Raw genomic sequence first — 19,500 nt, 5'->3', positions numbered from 1 at the left:
CTGAGCGAGCCAAGGAGCTGGCATGCTGGAGAACTGCTGATCTGATCCCAGCCATAGAAAGACAGTAAGGCAGAGATATCTTCACTGTTGCCCAACACACGCTTCTGAGAAGCCATGTTTTTATTTTCTTTGTTGTTTTTATGCATCTGAATCGGTCTGAAAAACATATAAGACGGCCTGTTATGCAGATCATTGCTCTCTGGTAAATGGATAAATGTGCCCTCCTGGAGTGAGTGTTAATGCACTGTCTTATTTTGTCTGTCTGTTTCGTTGTTCACAGGTGCTGAATGTAATGGAGAAAGGACAAATGAGTCTGTTATGTAGAAAGGATCCTCAGAGCTCCCTGTAAGTGGGACAGAGACATCCACCAGGACGGACGAGAGGAGGGCTGCCTGAGGCGGAAGAGTGGCGTCGGTCAGAGAGAGAGAAGGGGTAGAATCACCCTAGCACCCCCGCCCCTAGAATCCCAGAGCTGGAGGCATGTCTAACCAGACCCAGATCTTTGGCATTGATGGACCAGGCAGCCTGCTGGCAGTGTTGGCTTCACAGAGGGCCAGCAGCATCAGCACCAGCAGCAGTGAAGGAATCTCGGCTGCAGCTGTGTCCGCCTACATCAAGCTGGTGTTCCTGGGCCTGATCCTCTGTGTTAGCCTGGTGGGCAACCTGCTGGTGTCTCTGCTGGTCCTCCGAGACCGGGCCCTCCACAAGGCCCCCTACTTCTTCCTGCTGGACCTGTGCCTGGCTGATGTTGTCCGCTCTGCCGCCTGCTTCCCCTTCGTCCTAGTGTCTGTCCACAACAGCTCCGCGTGGACCTACAGCACCTTCAGCTGCAAGGTGGTGGCTTTCCTGGCTGTGCTCTTTTGTTTTCACGCTGCCTTCATGCTGTTCTGTGTGGCTGTGACTCGCTACCTGGCCATTGCCCATCACCGTTTTTATACCAAGCGCATGACAGTCTGGACCTGCGCTGCCATCATCTGCATGGTGTGGACTCTGGCCATCGCCATGGCATCGCCACCCGTCTTTGACGTGGGGACATACAAGTTCATTCAAGATGAGGACCAGTGCATTTTCGAGCACCGCTACCTTAAGACCAATGACACTCTGGGCTTCATGCTCATGCTGGCCGTCGTGGTCCTGGCCACTCACGGTTTCTATGCCAAACTCCTGCTGTTTGAATACAAGCACCGCAAGATGAAGCCTGTCCAGCTAGTGCCGGCCATCAGCCAGAACTGGACCTTTCATGGACCAGGAGCCACGGGCCAGGCAGCAGCCAACTGGATCGCAGGCTTCGGCCGGGGCCCAATGCCCCCCACCCTGCTTGGGATCAGGCAGACTTTGCACAACCAGCAGCACCGGCGTCTGATGGGCATGGAGGAGGTGAGGACGGAAAGGAGGCTGGGCAGGATGTTTTACATCGTCACCCTGTTGTTCTTGGTGCTCTGGGCTCCCTACATAATGGCCTGCTTCTGGAGGGTGTTTGTCAAGTCCTGCTCCATCCCACACAGGTACCTCTCCATTACAGTGTGGATGAGCTTCGCCCAGGCAGGGGTCAACCCTATCATCTGCCTCCTACTCAATGAGGACTTGAGGAAAGTGCTAAGGGCCCACCTGCCCACCTACAGCAGGACTAGACAACACCAACAGCTGCACCGCCATGAGCTGTTGGTGTTCACCATCACATGATGCACTACTGCAGGGGTGTCAAACACACGGCCCGTGGGGGGGGGGGGGGGGGGGGGGGGGGGGTCCAATCCAATTCCAATGTACAATGTATTTTTAGAAAAACATTTTTTTGAGGGGAAACAAACTCAATATACTTTAAAATGACTAAAACCATATCGAAACTGTGTAGAAATGATAATGGACCTACATTCATAAGGTTTCTTGACTGGGTCCAGTTATCACCGAAATGAAAGCTAGACAGTCAGGGAGCATCGGGAAAAAAAAAAAATATGGATAGACTATTTTGACGCAGAGGAAATATAAACAATTTTCAGTGCGGCCCTCTGTACCTCGTTGAAGACCGAATGCGGCCCCTGGGGCAAAATTAGTTTGACACCCCTGCTCTACTGCATCGAGTGATGGTGGTGGGATCGGTGTGTTTTGTTTGTATTATACTGAAATGGCTATCTGACTTTTTTTTTTGTAAAGATAATGTTTATCAGATGCTACTATTTTTGCAAATTAATTATGACTTTGTTTCATATGTAATGTACATATCGTGTGTACATGCAGTATGAGAAGCAGGTTTGTAGTAATACTTGGTCATTAACATTATCCATAGATTCTCATTTATATGGCTGAAAATGTCAAAACTATTAACAGTGATTTTCTCTAGCTCAATGGAGGGGGTTGCAACGGTCACCAAAAAAAGCAAAGCATAGGTTATCATCAGCTGCATATGGATAATGCATCTAGATTGGAGAGAATCCCAATAGGACCCAATATAACCTGGGCACAAGTTTGTGCCTTCTATATTCCAAATTATCATACAAATCTAATGACATTCACTAACTTAAACAAGAGTAATGTTTGGAATTCAGTGCCAATGATTTGACTTAAATATGTTGGAACATTCCCTTGTTCAAAGACAACACTTTCTCAAGGTAGAGAGCAACAAAGTAGCATGCTTTCCAAAAATGTTTTATGGTTCCCAGACTGAAGTTTGCAAATGTTTGACATTGAAAAACCAACTGAGAAGTGAAATGGGGTTTAAGAATATTAAAGGGGTATGGCTTTGTTTTCTAAGATATCCTGTTGTACAGTATTTAAGGGGATTGTTTTTCCCCCCAACTCACCAATAAAGTCTACTTTTGATGCATTTTGATCTGGCTGCTGACGTCAGTTGCTATGGGATCCATATTTTTAGCAATTTGAGAAACACAACACAAATTGAGCTCAACATGCAGTTGGTATAATACAATATTCATTTTATTTTGCCAGTTGTACATTCATAAGAAAAAGGCCTGTTTTATTTACAGACAAATTTGGACCAAGATGACCTCGTAATGCTCAATATACAGTGTAGCTTTGGCCACTGAATGACATCCTGTAGGGATTTTTTTAAATTGTGAAACAAACAAGATATAGAACAAAAAAAAAACAGACAGATAACAGAATAGTGCATAACTATTCACCCCCCCAAAGTCAATGCTTTGTAGAACCACCTTTTGCAGCAATTACAGCTGCATGTCTCTTGGGATATGTCTCTATAAGCTTGGCACATCTAGCCACTGGGATTTTTGCCCATTCTTCAAGCCAAACTGCTCCAGCTCTTTCAAGTTGGATGGGTTCCGCTGGTGTACAGCAATCTTTAAGTCGTACCACAGATTCTCAATTGGATTGAGGTCTGGGCTTTGACTAGGCCATTCCAAGACATTTAAAAGTGTCCCCTTTAAACCACTCAAGTGTTGCTTCAGCAGTATGCTTAGTGTCATTGTCCTGCTGGAAGGTGAACTTCTTTCCCAGTCTCAAATCTCTGGAAGACTGAAACGGGTTTCCCTCAAGAATTTCCCTGTATTTAGCGTCATCCATTATTCCTTCTATTTCACTTCACCAATTTAGACTATTTGTGTCTGTCCATTACATGAAATAAAAATAGAAATCCGTTTAAATTACAGGTTGTAATGCAACAAAGTAGGGAAAACGCCAAGGGGGATGAATACTTTTGCAAGGCGCTGTACACTCATGGGAGACAATGTTTATGTTATTTAAATATGGCACACAATTTGATTCTAGTGTTGTATATTAAAACCAAATAACTCTTAAGAAAAACTGCAAACAGGTTACAAACAAATTAAACGTAATGTCCCAACCTGAATGAATAGTGTTTGATGAAATAGGGTTGAATATTAAAACACACCAAATATTTACATTGTCCATTTAAAATGCCAGAAATAAAGTTTAATTGTCATGATGGCACTACTGGAACAAAATCAAGTTTATTGTTAGCCTTTGTCGCGCCCCTAAAACAAGTACCCCCTGCAATTGTCCTTCTCGCACTTGCACTCCATGCGCACACGCTTTTTAGGTGATACAGACATGTGGGCCTTTTTAGGTGATACAGACATGTGGGTCTTTTTAGGTGATACAGACATGTGGGCCTTTTTAGGTGATACAGACATGTGGGCCTTTTTAGGTGATACAGACATGTAGGCCTTTTTAGGTGATACAGACATGTGGGCCTTTTTAGACATGTGGGTCTTTTTATACAGACATGTGGGCCTTTTTAGGTGATACAGACATGTGGGTCTTTTTAGGTGATACAGACATGTGGGCCTTTTTAGGTGATCCAGACATGTGGGCCTTTTTAGGTGATCCAGACATGTGGGCCTTTTTAGGTGATCCAGACATGTGGCCCTTTTTAGGTGATCCAGACATGTGGGCCTTTTTAGGTGATCCAGACATGTGGCCCTTTTTAGGTGATCCAGACATGTGGGCCTTTTTAGGTGATCCAGACATGTGGCCCTTTTAGGTGATTCAGTCATACTGAAATTGGAGTCCATCTTAGTTCTCTCCACATCTATTGAATCAACCCCCCCTCTCCCCAATTTCGATCTTGTCTTATCGCTGCAACTCCCCAATGGGCTCGAGAGAGGCGAATGTGGAGTCAGGCGTCCTCCGAAACATGCCTAACCTCACTCCTTAACACCCGCCAGCTTAACCCGGAAGCCAGCCGCACAAATGTGTCGGAGGAAACACCGTTCAACTATCGACCGGGGTCAGCCTGCAGGCGCCCGGCCCGCCACAAGGAGTCACTAGAGCGTGATGAGACAAGTAAGCCACCCGGCCAAACCCCTCCCTAACCAGGACGACGCTGGGCTAATTGTGCACTGCCCTATGGGACTCCCGGCCATGGACGGTTGTGGCACAGCCCGGGAATAAACCCGGGTCTGTAGTAACGCCTCTAACACTGCGATACAGTGCCTTAGACTGCTGCGCCACTCGGGAAGCCCAAAGCAACCCGTTTAAAGATATCACAACACAGCCAATCACAACAGAGAAAAACCATGCAGTGTAATACAGCCAGGATACACACAGTGCTGCATGAGATAATGAAAACCACTGTTTGCTGTTTGATTGTCAACTGTGACAGCTGCCAGTGATATTATAAACTGTGCACCAAATAATCTCTATAATCCAAGTTGTTTTTCTTACCTCTCCGACATACTCCATGATGAAGGAATGCCTTTTGATATGCTCAGAGGTGCGTACGCCCCACCCACGCCTGTTGTCTGTTTTGAAGATGCAGAGGGTATGCTGGATCCCTTTCTGTACCACTCTGTTGGGACAGTCTGGTTGCACTCATAGATGGGCTCCCCAGGCTTAACCTTCACCTGCCCATACTCGTCGTAGGAAAAGCCATGGCCCGATACCCTTGGGCAGCAACCGCCCACAGGGTTCTCCAAACAGCTGGTGCACTCGCACCCCACTGCCACCGAAATGCCCTCAACCCACTTAGGAGAGAAAATCTTTGATTTCATTCTACATATTTATATTTGTACTGTATTGCTACATACTAGACTGCGTGATAAAGAGGGTAGCATCCCTACAGTTGAAACATGTCGTGGATACAAAGTACTGGTGAAACACGAGTCCTTGCACACCTTGTATCCGTTGATGTAGCTAAAGTTCTTTGGAGGGCCCTCCAGGTCCACACGGTTGAGGACCAGGATGCGTTTGGTGAGGCCCCCGACACTGTTGATCTGGGCCTCCCACCTCTGCAGGGTCTGCCTATGCCTGGCTCTGTGCTCCAGGTAAGAGGAGAGCTCTGGTTCAAACCGGTCGGGGACCACAGTCTTTTTCTGTCTCTGCAGCTCCAGGAAGACATCGTCCCAGAACTGACGTAGGAGCTCCACACACCGCAGGCTTTTTTCTCAGCTCCCAGGTGTTCATGTGATCTGGGTAACCCTTCTATTTAACCAGGTAGAACTCCCTCTCCTAGGAAAAAAACAGCCGCTGACAAGGAGTCAGACTGAACTCTGGTGCCCCTATGACAAAGTAGACATCTTCTAAGATCACTTTATTTGGCCAATTGTACACAAGGTCCAACGGAAATGTGACTTCTATTTATCCCAACCCCTCTGGAAGACATATAAACATATACAGGCCTGGGAGGTTGGAACAGGGAAGCAGTTCTCGCTCAATTATAGATGGATGCTTTCAGTGGCAGTCAGACATTACCAGCACTGTAAATTACATCAATTAAAGCTGGATCAATATAATCTCCAACTACCAAAATCAAACCATAGCATAGCTAGTAGTGGTGTAAAGTATATAACTAAAAATACTTTAAAGTACTACTTAAGTCGTTTTTTGAGGTAAATGTACTTTACTCTATTTATATTTTTGACAACTTTTACTCTACTACATTCCCAAAGTAAATAATATACTTTTTACTCCATACATTTTCCCTGATACCCAAAAGTACTTGTTACATTTTGAATGATTAGCAGGCCAGGAAAATTGTCAAATTCACACACGTATCAAGAGAACATCCCTGGTCATCCCTACTGCCTCTGATCTGGCAGACTCACTAAACACAAACGGTTTGTTTGTAAATTATGTCTGAGTGTTGGGAGTGTGCTCCTTGGCTATCCGTGTGTAATATATATATATACACACACTGCTCAATAAAAATAAAGGGAACACTTAAACAACACAATGTAACTCCAAGTCAATCACACTTCTGTGAAATCAAACTGTCCACTTAGGAAGCAACACTGATTGACAATAAATGTCACATGCTGTTGTGCAAATGGAATAGACAACAGGTGGAAATTATAGGCAATTAGCAAGACACCCCCAATAAAGGAGTGGTTCTCCAGGTGGGGACCACAGACCACTTCTCAGTTCCTATGCTTCCTGGCTGATGTTTTGGTCACTTTTGAATGCTGGCGGTGCTTTCACTCTAGTGGTAGCATGAGAGTCTACAACCCACACAAGTGGCTCAGGTAGTGTAGCTCATCTAGGATGGCACATCAATGCAAGCTGTGGCAAGAAGGTTTGCTGTGTCTGTCAGCGTAGTGTCTAGAGCATGGAGGTGTGACCAGGAGACAGGCCAGAACATCACCATATGCTGGTGCGGTTGGCCCTGGGCTCCTCCTAATGCAAGACAATGCTAGACCTCATGTGGCTGGAGTGTGTCAGCAGTTCCTGCAAGAGGAAGGCATTGATGCTATGGACTGGCCTGCCCGTTCCCCAGACCTGAATCCAATTGAGCACATCTGGGACATCATGTCTCGCTCCATCCACCAACGCCACGTTGCACCACAGACTGTCCAGGAGTTGGCAGATGCTTTAGTCCAGGTCTGGGAGGAGATCCCTCAGGAGACCATCCGCCACCTCATCAGGAGCATGCCCAGGCGTTGTAGGGAGGTCATACAGGCACGTGGAGGCCACACACACTACTGAGCCTCATTTTGACTTGTTTTAAGGACATTACATCAGTTGGATCAGCCTGTAGTGTGGTTTTCCACTTTCATTTTGAGTGTGACTCCAAATCCAGACCTCCATGGGTTGATAAATTTGATTTCCATTGATAATTTGTGAGATTTTGTTGTCAGCACATTCAACTATGTAAAGAAAAAAGTATTTAATAAGAATATTTCATTCATTCAGATCTACGATGTGTTATTTTAGTGTTCCCTTTATTTTTTTGAGCAGTGTGTGTATATTTATATATATATATTATTATATTGTGCTGTCTGGTTTGCTTAATATAACAAATTTGAAATTATATATAATTTTACTTTTAATACTTAAGTATATTTGAGTAATTACATTTACTTTTGATACTTAAATATACTTCAAACCAAAAACGTTTTGACTTTCCCAAGTAGTATTTCACTAGGTTACTTTCACTTTTACTTGAGTCATTATCTATTAAGGTATCTTTACTTTTACTAAAGTCTGACAATTGGATCGTTTTTCCATCACTGATAGTTAGAATTTGTTCTAACCTTCGGTACTCCCGTTGGATTGTCCTCTTGTAGTCAGTCACACAGGTACTACACTTCGAAGTCGTGCGCTTGCCCACTCTTGACCCCCAGATCCAATCACACAATCCCTTCTTGACGACAGAGTGTCTCCAACTGGCTCGTAGTCACTTTTACATGCAACTTGGCACTCTGTAGTTACACAAAAAGCAACATGTGGCTCGCTCCGATCAGGAACTATCATTACGAGTCCATTTAGTTACGTTTTCAATCTGTATGTGCATAGCTAGGTTGCTAACCATTTAAATGCGATGGTAGTTATATTCATTACTGTTTAATAAAAATCAAACAAGGTACAGCTAACAAGCTAGCTAGGCTAATTTCAAATATATCATAAACTGTGTTGCATCACCATTTTGCTAATCAACTTAATGAAATGTATTTAAAAATGCGTGCTTATCACAGCACAGTTGTTGCAGACGAAAAGTCAACCAAATCCAACTTTTTATTTAGAATTTGGGAGCTTACCTTTTAAATATTCTTCCATCTTTACTTCATCGCCAAAATCCAAGGAGCTCTCGCTAGCCAATGGTTGGGTGGATCCGATTTTAGATTGAAAGCCCAAATGACCAATAGACTTCTACTGTAGCTCAAGCGTGGAAAACAAACACGTTACATACACATGGCTACATTGTAATAAACACTAGCAATTCAACCAAACAAACAGTGTGATGTACAGTGGTTATTTTATTCAGTATGTGCATATCATAAATATATTATAGTAATTTGCAACCAGCAAGACTTCAATGACAAACACAGGCTAATGCAAATACAAAACGCTCACAAAATGTTTTAAGGTCTCATCATTTCGATCAGTCTTTATTGATGCAGTAGTTATTCTGAATTGTCAATACTGATTTCTAGGATGGGTTATTGACACATCAGAGTCAAACAATAAACATGGGAAATGCTTGAAGGCAAATCTTATTAGGAAAAACTTATTAGGAATAAATAAAGCTGTCAATTAGGATATTTCCTTATTCTGCTTCATTACTGCTCTATACTAAGGTGTCCTAATCTTGACTCGTGCAAGCCTCTCAGGTCCTTCAGTGAGAAGCAGTGCACTCTTTTCTACGTTGAAAACCTAAAAACTCCACTAAAACCTAGACAACACAGATATTCCTTGACGACCTCATTGCACATTGTCAGTGTTCATTTAATTTTGTACTGTGTTTAACATTCTAGATGTAAAGTTACATTGGCTTATGGTTGGACAGTAGAGTATGTGATTGGTTGATCATTTCTGCTCCCGCCTCCAGATGATGACCATGCCTGTGGAATCAGCAGAGGCCAGTAAACTCTCGTCACAGTTGAAGCTGACATCCAGCACTGGGCCACCGTGACCCTGCAGCTTGTTGACTATGGCCTTAGTGTTGCGCTCCACATCGAAGAAGTAGACACAGGCGTCCTCACTGCCAGTCACTGTAATAAAAGGTAGGAGAAAAGGGGGAAAAAGAGAAACAAAGTGGGACAAGTGAGAGAGAATACTGGTGTGAACGGTCCTATGCTATAACTATGTTATAACTGAATGTTATGACCTATGAATGTTTTCATCTTTGGCTTCAGTGAGTTGATGTACTGACAACCAGTACACAATTGATGTCCCCAAGTGTGGCGCACTTTTGTCTCTAATATCTATACCAGAGAGTAAGGCAGTGTGAGTGAGGCTCATACCAACACAGGCACCCTGTCTGAACGACATGAGAGGGCAGAAGATGCTGTGGAGGGGCTGGGAGCCGTGCTTGATGGGGAAGCTCGTCTTCAGCTGCAGAGTACCTTCATTATCCACCACCCTGTAAAGATGAGACGGTCACAGAACCAGTCAAACTCCGCATGCAGTGCACAGAGTGGATCACGCCTTCCTTGTTTATGCGATAGCATACAAGTACGTATCACTGATATTACATACACGTTCCAATGCAAAATGCAGCAGTTAATGAAACTATGACAGTTACATTAATTTTTAAGTGTTTGTATTATAACTAATGGAGCCTCTCTCTGTGTGTGTGAGACCTGTAGAGTAGCAGTTTGTTGACACAGGCATTGATAAGCAGGGATGGGTCTCGAGCCTCTCTGCTGATCCAGGAGCGGGCAGAGATGCTGCAGATGGAACTGCCCTCACTCACCACCAGCCGCTTGGCTTTGGTCAGCTTCCCTGTGGGTTGAAATTCAGAGTTGTTAGACACACACACAACACTTTCCTATGCTTGTGGCCTAGTACTTTGGGTTTTTGATAAAGCGCTTTATAAATAAAATGAATTCGTACTAATTATTCATAAAAAGCAGGGAGGTTTTTCCTCAGTCTACCTGTGGCCATGTCAAACAGGAAGGAGAATATGCTGCCCCTGTCATCCCCGGCCCACAGGATCCTCCCAGGGGCATCAAAGGACATAGACAGCACCCGTCCTGTCAGCTTACTAGAACCTCCCTTCACCTTCTTCCCTGTGGAGATGTTTACCACCTGCAGGAGGTGCTTACTGTTCCCCACCTGGAGAACGGAAGAGGTCATGGGGTCAGGGGGAGCATTGGTAAAGGTCAGGGAAGCCGTAAGGAAGACAGTTTGACCATTGTAGAGACAACGCTTTTACTATGACTCACTACTGTGAGGTTGTTGTTCATGGGCTGGAAGGTGCAGCAGAGCAGTTCGCTGGCTTCAGGGTCTCTGACCTCACGGATACACCTCCCGTCCTCCGTGTTCCAAATACGCAGCGTCCCATCCTTTGACGTCGACACGATGACGTCGTTGCTAAGGGACCAAGCGAAGTCGGTGACGGGACCTGCGTGACCCTTCAGGATCACCTTCACACTGGGCGGGGACGAGAACAGGGTCATGATGGACAGGGTGCTGTCCAATGAGCAGCAGGCTAGGAGGTGCTTGTCATCGTTAGCAAACTGCAGCCGTGGAACTAGAGGAGAAGAAGGAACCCAACAAAACATGAGAATAAGACACAGAAATATGTCGGTACTTGCATTGAGCGGCAGGGTAGCCTAGTGGTTAGACTGCCAAACTGCAGCCATTCCACAAACAGGTTGCAAGTTCAAACCCCCGAGCTGACAAGGTACAAATCTGTCGTTCTGCCCCTGAACAGGCAGTTAACCCACTGTTCCTAGGCCGTCATTGTAAATAAGAATTTGTTCTTAACTGACTTGCCTAGTTAAAAAAAGGTTTTTAAAAAATGATATCTTTCCATTACATACTGCCATTTCCACTCACCTGCAGCGTCCACGTGTTGGTCAAATATGTGGTGCATGCCAGCAAAAGCATAGTTCTCGCTCAGAGTGGTGTCCCCGGCCATGGCACGGCTAGCCTCTGCCACAGAGGTTGGCACCAAGGCACCTGAGGGCCTGTAGGCACAAACAAACCAACATTTCCAATCAGGAAGAATCATTTATTACACATTTGACCATCACTCTATGAAATGCTGTGCTTATAAAGATGAATCAGTGTTTAAAAAGAAAAGAGACTAAAGGATGAATGGGGTCAGTAAGGAGTGGCTGGGGTTACCGCTCATCGTAGACTGCCCTGTTCATCTGGGCCTGTAACTGGTAGGAGCCTCTGCTTACCGATCGACGGTGACCACGAGCCCCCTGAGCACGGGGGTCCTCCTCAAAGTCCTGTCAAGAAAGAGGGTGGGAGAAAGAGCAAGCAGACCTAATGGAGTGAGTGCAAGTGCATGCAGTGAGAGACTTACAGGCCATATAAAAGCAATCATCTTCTCAACCTGCCTACATCACCAAACTGCCTACGTTTGTCTTTCTCCCTCCATCTCAATTTACCTTGTCGGCATCTCATCTCAGTCTAATCTTGACTGTTCAAGCTGCTTATTGACAGTACTCTCTTTCTGTCTGCCTCACACTCACTCTGCCCTTGTCTCAGTCTAACCTCCATGCGGTCCAGTGTGGTGCGGGAGCTGCGCACACTGCTGGCCCTGAAGCTGCTCTGCTCAGACAGGGGTCCGTAGCGCAGGCCCAGCAGCTGGCTGCGCAGCCTCACGTAACGCCTGCGCAGCCCCGGCTCAAAGCCACACTTGGCGTTCTCCCTGAGCAGCTGGCTGCGCCGGCGGATGTATTGCGTGCGGAACTGTGGGAACGTAGGTGTGCGGTAAGCATTGTATCTGTGAAGGGATCACAGGAAGGGGTAGTGAGAGAGAGAGACAGACAACAGTTATTAGCAACAGTAGGATCTTTGAATGGTAATTTCTCACTTTGTACCTTTAGATCATTTTGCTTGAACTGAGGACTGATGTATAAGTATTAGGTGTACTATTCACTAATACAAACATGCTGACAGCAGTTTTACTACAATCAAGGCCCTTGGCTAGCCTGGTTTAACCATACTAACGACTGCGCTCACCATTGTTTCAGCAGCGGTCAGTCTAGTTTAACCAGGCTATCCCTAGACAGCAATCCATGCAAGATTTGTATCAGTAGACTTGTTTGTATCAGTACTCTGAGGTCATGTTGTGTCACCAGTTCTTTAAATTAGAGACCTACCTTGCATCCACTGCCAACACCTGCTGCCAAACTGCAGCCATTCCACAAACATTCAAGGTAGAGAGGACGCCACGGCCAGGGCAGATATCAGATCCCTATTAACACAAACAGCACAGCTAATTAGAGAATGGTAGGGGAGTAAGCTACATGAAGGCTAATTCAATTTAGCCTCCAGAGTGTGTGGTACAGAACACTGCCAGCTACAGCGACATTGATCACGGGATCTAGCTGCAGCGGCATTGATCACGGGATCTAGCTGCAGCGGCATTGATCACGGGATCTAGCTGCAGCGGCATTGATCACGGGATCTAGCTGCAGCGGCATTGATCACGGGATCTAGCTGCAGGGGCATTGATCACGGGATCTAGCTACAGCGACATTGATCACGGGATCTAGCTGCAGCGGCATTGATCACGGGATCTAGCTACAGCGACATTGATCACGGGATCTAGCTACAGCGACATTGATCACGGGATCTAGCTGCAGCGACATTGATCACGGGATCTAGCTGCAGCGGCATTGATCACGGGATCTAGCTGCAGCGACATTGATCACGGGATCTAGCTACAGCGACATTGATCACGGGATCTAGCTACAGCGGCATTGATCACGGGATCTAGCTGCAGCGGCATTGATCACGGGATCTAGCTGCAGCGGCATTGATCACGGGATCTAGCTGCAGCGGCATTGATCACGGGATCTAGCTGCAGCGGCATTGATCACGGGATCTCGCTGCAGCGGCATTGATCACGGGATCTCGCTGCAGCGGCATTGATCACGGGATCTAGCTGCAGGGGCATTAATCATGGGATCTAGCTACAGCGGCATTAATCACGGGATCTAGCTACAGTGGCATTAATCACGGGATCTAGCTACAGCGGCATTAAATCACGGGATCTAGCTACAGAGGCAAAGAAAGCCAGCATTGGGCACAGTGTAATGTCATTTGTGTTCCAGATGGTAGCTACTCTGTCATAACAGGACAGGTAGAAACAGACACGATCCAGCGATTGACTTCTTGACATTAAAGGGTTGCCCTATTATAACGACAGCTACATTGCTAGTCACAGAATATCAATGACAAAAGAAACAGGGCCGAAATGTTTTATGCAGATGCCACAAAAGTAGCTTGCTAACCGACCCGGTTAGTCTATGACTGCTCACGAACGTCGGCTTCAAAGTGCTTATACTGTGAAAACAGCTATGCTAGCCCTTGATCATGACTCAGTTCCATTACATATACAAAAGTATGTGAACACCCCTTCAAATTAGTGGATTCGGCTATTTCAGACACACCCATTGCTGACAGGTGTATAAAATCGAGCACACAGCCTTGCAATCTCCATAGACAAACATTGGAAGTAGAATGGCCTTACTGAAGATGTCAGTGACTTTCAACGGGGCACCGCCATAGGATGCCACCTTTCCAACAAGTCAGTTCATCAAATTTATTCCCTGCTAGAGCTGCCCTGGTCAGTTGTAAGTGCTGTTATTGTGAAGTGGAAACGTCTCGGAGCAACAACGGATCAGACGCAAAGTGGTAGGCCACACAAACTAACAGAACGGGAACGCCGAGTGCTGAAGCGTGTAAAAATGTCTGCCCTCTGTTGCAACACTCACTACGGAGTTCCAAACTGCCTGTGGAAGCAACGTCAGCACAAGAACTGTTCATCGGGAGCTTTATGAAATGGGTTTCCATGGCCGAGCAGCTGCACAAAAGCCTAAGATCACCATGCGCAATGCCAAGTGGTGGCTGGAGTGGTGTAAAGCTCGCTGCCATTGGACTCTGGCGCATTGGAAACGCAGTCGCTGGAGTGATGAATCACTCTTTACCATCTGACAGTCCATAAGACAAGTCTGGACTTGATGGATGCTAGGAGAATGCTACCTGCCCCAATGCATAGTGCCAACTGTAAAGTTTGTTGTAGAAGGCGTCATGGTCTGGGGCTGTTTTTCAGGGTTTGGCCTAGGCCCCTTAGTTGCAGAGAACGCTACAGCATATAATTACATTCTAGATCTAGACGATTCTGTGCTTCCAACTTTGCGGCAACAGTTTAGGGAAGGCCCTTTCCTGTTTAAGCATGATAATGCCCCAATACACAAAGTGAGGTCCATACAGAAATGGTTTGTAGAGATCGGTGTGGAATAACTTGACTGGCCTGCACAGAGCCCTGACCTCAAACACCTTTGGGATGAATTGGAACGCTGACTGTGAGCCAGGTATATCGCCAAACATTAGTGCCTCACTAATGCTCTTGTGGCTGAATGGAAGCAAGTCCCCGCAGCAATATTCAAACATATAGTGGAAAGCCTTCCCTGAAGAGGGGAGGCTGTTATAGCAGAAAAGGGGGACCAACTCCATATTAATGCCCATGATTTTGGAATGAGATAATCGACGAGCAGGTGTCCACACTTTTGGTCATGTAGTGTAAGTCATTGAAGAAGGGGTCTTCTGTAGGGGGAAGTTTTGTTAAGACTAGAGCCACAACGATTGGTCTGAACATTAACATGCATTGCTTGCCTTAAGTTTTTGAAGCATAAAGGACCTTATCTTTCATATCAGCAAGAAATTATTTTCAAAAAACAAAAGGTTAAATTGATACACACCTTTATGGGGTTAGGGTTCCCACATGGCCATATTTCCATGTTTGAGTGCTTGTAAAGATGAAAGACAGAGTGGACTACCTGTGCTAATTAGTTATCTAGGTTTCAGAACACCTGTGTGTAAAGGGAAGACAGACACCACAAAAAATTCCGTCAATGCGTTAAAACACTGTACAGGAAGTGTGTCTTTTGCATTTGTGAACTTATTTTGATGTGATATGAAAGTAGAGGGTTATGTTTCTAGAACCGTACCGCAATTGAGAATCAATTCACGTTTAGATAATGAATTTGGTTGTTTTTGCTTCCAAAGCCAATTTGCCCTTTAAAAATAACATGTAAGTTAATGTTCGGCTCCTTTAGTCAAATATTGGGCTAGCTACAGTTGCTTGCTAGCCATGTCTGATCAATAACTGGACGCCCCTGTCCTCAAATGCCACTTAGCAGACTGATTTTGTTTATTTATTCAAAAGCAATTTAAACTACATCCTTTTCCATAAAAATGACGGTCAACATATAAAGAAAACATCACAGATGGCTCACCTTCCTTCCTTAGCGTTTCGCTGTCAGTGTCAAATTGTGGCACCATTGATCCTGCCCACGTGCGCAGCTACGCTGACTTGTAAAACATGTGGCTGACGCAGGATTGTTTAAACGCAATCAATATGATTTACAAATCAAATAATACGTCTGTACGCCAAAATGTTTGTACGCAGAGTTCGTACAGTCTTTAATAAACCAGGAAACCATGGCAATTAGGGCATTTCACAAAGAAATGCCTAAGCGTTTTGTGTTTTTTTTGTTGTTATTCCAAGTTTTGCTTAGCTCTGTTGTTTATTTTCCAATACCCAACATATTCAACATGTATTATATAGTAATGGTTGTATATCAATTACGTCTACTGTAGTTCAAAAAAGCTCGCCCAGTTTTCCTGGTTCCACTTCTGTATTTCATCACTAGGTGGAGACCTTGACCGCAACACACCACACCCTGAGTACCAGCCTGTATGGCCTCTCATTCGCACCACCATCTGAAGAGAGTTTTCTCCCTAATTGTCTTCCCCATGCCCTAAATAAACTCGTCCATTTCCTCTGTGAATATTCCGAAGAAAAACAATATTGGGGATAGCTTAGTGAGATCTGACCTGCCCACTCAGACACTCTACACCAGTGGAGGCTGCTGAGGGGAGGACGGCTCATAATAACGTCTGGAATTGAGCAAATTGAATGACATCAAACACGTGGAAACCATGGAAACCATGTGTTTAATGTATTTGATACCCTTCCACCAATTCTGCTCCACCCATTACAACGAGCCCGTCCTCACAAATTAAGGTGCCACCAACCTCCTGTGCTTGACACCCATTCCAAATGGGAATTCCAAATGTGGCTCATGTGCACAGTGCAATAGCACTATAAAAACATCCTTCTTCAGACACCCACATACAGGTAAAAAAAACAACAACTCCCTGTTAGGAGTATCATCTCATGCAAGACAAAGTGAGTAATCTATCTCATAACCTGTTCATGTGGAAAATCCTACGTGGAACAAACAAAAAGACAATTAAACAACACATAGCTGAACACCGCAGCTCAATCAGATGGAAGAACACGTACTATTCCGTAGCAGCTCACTTTGTTGAAGCTAGCCATCTCCTCCCTCAAATACACAGGTATTGAGCATGTTACTCTACCAAGGAGAGGAGGTAACATCGAGATCCTACTACTACAGAGGGAGGCCTACTGGATAAAAAAAACATTGAACTCTAGTGGTCTGAATATTGACTTTGATCTCAGGCCCTTCTTATGAACAATTCTCCTTTTTTTAATCAATAAGTCTGATAAATGAATATATTCTTTCTACAGTTTATCAGTTTACAACCAATGTTCCCCCTTTTGATGATCTTTATTATGCATTATGGTTGAACCAAAATATTACATGGAACCAAAAATGTTAATGTAATTGGAAACAATTAAATGTATGTATGTTGATGCTAATATGATGTCAAATATCTAATTATGTTGCCATATGATAATACTAGCCTAGTGTACTCAACATGCTGTAAACTATTGTCTTTTAAGTTTCCCTCAATTAATTCTCATCAACTTAATAATTATGGCACAACCCTCACTATTGACATTGGTGGCACTAATAGCACTGTTTGTCTATATAACCTGGCTTAAGCATTCATGACACTACACTGAAGAAGGCAGTGATGCCGAAACATTGGTGGTTTACCCAATATATTACTGGGAGTTTATATATAGAATGTGGACTCTCTTTATTTATTTTGATAGCTTACAGTTTATTCACCGTTAGTCAGCACCTCTACACAAAGTAATTTATCTGGTTGCTTTTTATTCGACTTCAGCGCTTTTCATAACAATCTAAAAGTGCTTCAAAAGCAGAAACATAAATAATACAGATACATACTATTATCTCTATGTAGGCCAGTATGCCTAAAATAATAGCCTAGGACAAAGCAATTTGTTGTTGAATTTGAGGACAATGGCACAGCTCATCGTCCACACAATGGTGGGATTATGAGTTTGGGTCGCGCGCTCAGACGTTTCGCCTGAGCTCAACAAAGGCCCGCATGACAGTGTGCCTCTCGAGCGGCTGACGGGGCTCTTTGCATTTTCCCTGCGCTCTTTCCCGAAGGGGCCCCGGCGAAGGGAGCACTCAGATGCTGGAGCCATAAATGAGCGATCTGGACGCCACATAAGCACTGAGTTTTCTAAATAACACACAGACTTTGGACCACATCCAAAATGCCCGGAACAAAAGGTATTTCTAAAGTAGTTTTTATGCTTTCATGTAGCCTATATATTTGTATTAGGCTATAGCATATTATTATTATTTTATAGAAAATTAATTATTAAATATAAAGGCTTTTCTCAAGGCAGTGTGTAATGTAGTGAATTTAGGCCATTGCTATATTTGTGTTTTATTCTATTCAAGCTAAATTATGAATTTGGGACTATCCATCTAGATAAATTGAACTCAGTAATAAAGTAAAAGATAAAAAGTGTTAAATTCCCTAAGTCTCCCCTACAGTCATCAATTGACTTGATTATATGAACGTTATTGCAAAATTGAAAAGAAAATGCACTCTCTTCTTACCTGGATCATCATGAAGGGGACAGTTATTAAGACTAATATATCAACATTCTTTCATCATTTGCAGGTAACAAATCTGACAAGAAATCAGCTACCAAGGTAAGAACAAGAAACCAGTACACAGTCCTCATTCATTGTAAGTTAAACATTTAAGTTTGAGTTTCTCTAAATTGAATTTCCCCCCATTTAATCTCCACAGCAACCTCAGAGTCCTAAGGAGCAACCGAAGAAAGCTGATCAGAAAGGAGATGATAACAAAAAGCAAGGAGGTAAGCATTAGATTAATCTAGGACCGAGGGTAGGAGGATCATGGTCTTTTTAACAGCCTCATGTACAAGGTTTCATTTTCTAAGTTTAAATGAACTCAATCCAGTCCTTGCTCTCAAAATGATTGGAGAGAGCTGGACCAAATTAATTACAGTTGGCTATCACTACCCATTGTTATGTGAGAAGCATGGCCCCTGTCTATTTCTGTGTTCCGTCCCCTCGCAGGACAGCCGAAGGGAGAGAAGCAATAATTTCCAGGCATTTGTGAAGATGGCTCTGGAGACTCTGCTGGGATCCTGCCGTCGCAAACATGGGGGTCCTTGGGGCAGGCAAGGCTGAAAAGCAGCCTCCCATCCTCTCCCCATCTCCCTTGGAACTGCATACAGGCCCCGTCTTGATACACAACTGTGCCTACTTGCTCTCACAAGGGCAGAAAGTGACCCAGATTTCCATCCATCAGTGACCCACTGTGTGACCTTTCTTCCCACCCTGTTTCTCCTCGCTCATTGTCTGCTCTGGATTATAGAACTCTTAGAAATGGACGGACACAAGGTCAAACCCAGCCAATGTTCCGAGCGTCCCCAGACACTGAAACCTTGACCACTCCCAATCTTTCCCTCTTCCCAACCAAAGTTCCTTATTTTGATCAAATGTCCAAACCATTCTTGTAAATAAGCAAATAAATCATTTTTTCCTAAAACAGTTCAGCAGTTTCTTGTTGTTACATGTTCACACAATATTTTCGAATGCCATGTAAGAACAGGTCTGCTTGGCAGAAATGGTTTACTTTAAGCTAGAATCCTTAGTTGCTAAATCCATTTTTGGACTTATAAATTAATTATATATACTGTACCCATTGATTATTGAAGAATATAACTTATAAATGCCTCATGAGCTTAGTGCAACTGTCACACTCCACGAGAACCCAACATATAAGCTGGTTTAACTCCAATGTTTGTAAACAACAAACACTTTATAGCCTCAAAACATGGTTACATTTTTTTTATATCATGGATAGTCA

General features: G+C 44.3%; 2 protein-coding genes, 1 long non-coding RNA gene and 1 pseudogene across 4 annotated transcripts; 2 read left to right on the top strand and 2 right to left on the bottom strand.

The window, feature by feature from the left end:
- Positions 1 to 480: 480 nt before the first annotated feature.
- On the top strand, positions 481 to 1,683 carry LOC139367653 (probable G-protein coupled receptor 173). Its single transcript, XM_071105922.1, has one exon. It carries the CDS (start codon positions 481 to 483, stop codon positions 1,681 to 1,683), a length of 1,203 nt encoding a protein of 400 aa, XP_070962023.1.
- Positions 1,684 to 5,282: 3,599 nt separating this feature from the next.
- LOC139367327 (histone-lysine N-methyltransferase SUV39H1-like) lies at positions 5,283 to 8,484 on the bottom strand (annotated as a pseudogene).
- A 303-nt stretch (positions 8,485 to 8,787) lies between these two features.
- On the bottom strand, positions 8,788 to 15,691 carry LOC139367652 (WD repeat-containing protein 13-like). 2 transcript variants are annotated; one of them, XM_071105920.1, is made up of 11 exons: positions 15,636 to 15,691; positions 15,099 to 15,209; positions 12,492 to 12,586; positions 11,881 to 12,112; positions 11,503 to 11,612; positions 11,212 to 11,342; positions 10,596 to 10,903; positions 10,305 to 10,485; positions 10,011 to 10,152; positions 9,672 to 9,790; positions 8,788 to 9,419 (listed from the first exon to the last, which is right to left on the bottom strand). In XM_071105920.1, the coding sequence occupies exons 2-11, from the start codon at positions 15,135 to 15,137 to the stop codon at positions 9,235 to 9,237; spliced, it is 1,542 nt and encodes a 513-aa protein (XP_070962021.1). In that variant the 5' UTR covers positions 15,138 to 15,209; positions 15,636 to 15,691; the 3' UTR covers positions 8,788 to 9,234. The 2 variants fall into 2 exon arrangements, with proteins under 2 accessions (XP_070962021.1, XP_070962022.1); XM_071105921.1 differs by lacking the exon at positions 15,099 to 15,209 and having other exon boundaries at positions 15,636 to 15,690.
- Positions 15,692 to 17,797: 2,106 nt separating this feature from the next.
- Positions 17,798 to 19,181, top strand: LOC139367651 (uncharacterized). The gene is made up of 4 exons (XR_011626876.1): positions 17,798 to 17,879; positions 18,280 to 18,311; positions 18,412 to 18,481; positions 18,705 to 19,181. It is a non-coding gene; the product is annotated as an uncharacterized lncRNA (long non-coding RNA).
- Positions 19,182 to 19,500: the final 319 nt, after the last annotated feature.

Source organism: Oncorhynchus clarkii, chromosome 16, assembly GCF_045791955.1.
Source record: "Oncorhynchus clarkii lewisi isolate Uvic-CL-2024 chromosome 16, UVic_Ocla_1.0, whole genome shotgun sequence".
NCBI lineage: Eukaryota > Metazoa > Chordata > Actinopteri > Salmoniformes > Salmonidae > Oncorhynchus > Oncorhynchus clarkii.
This window is presented reverse-complemented; position numbering and strand designations above follow the sequence as displayed.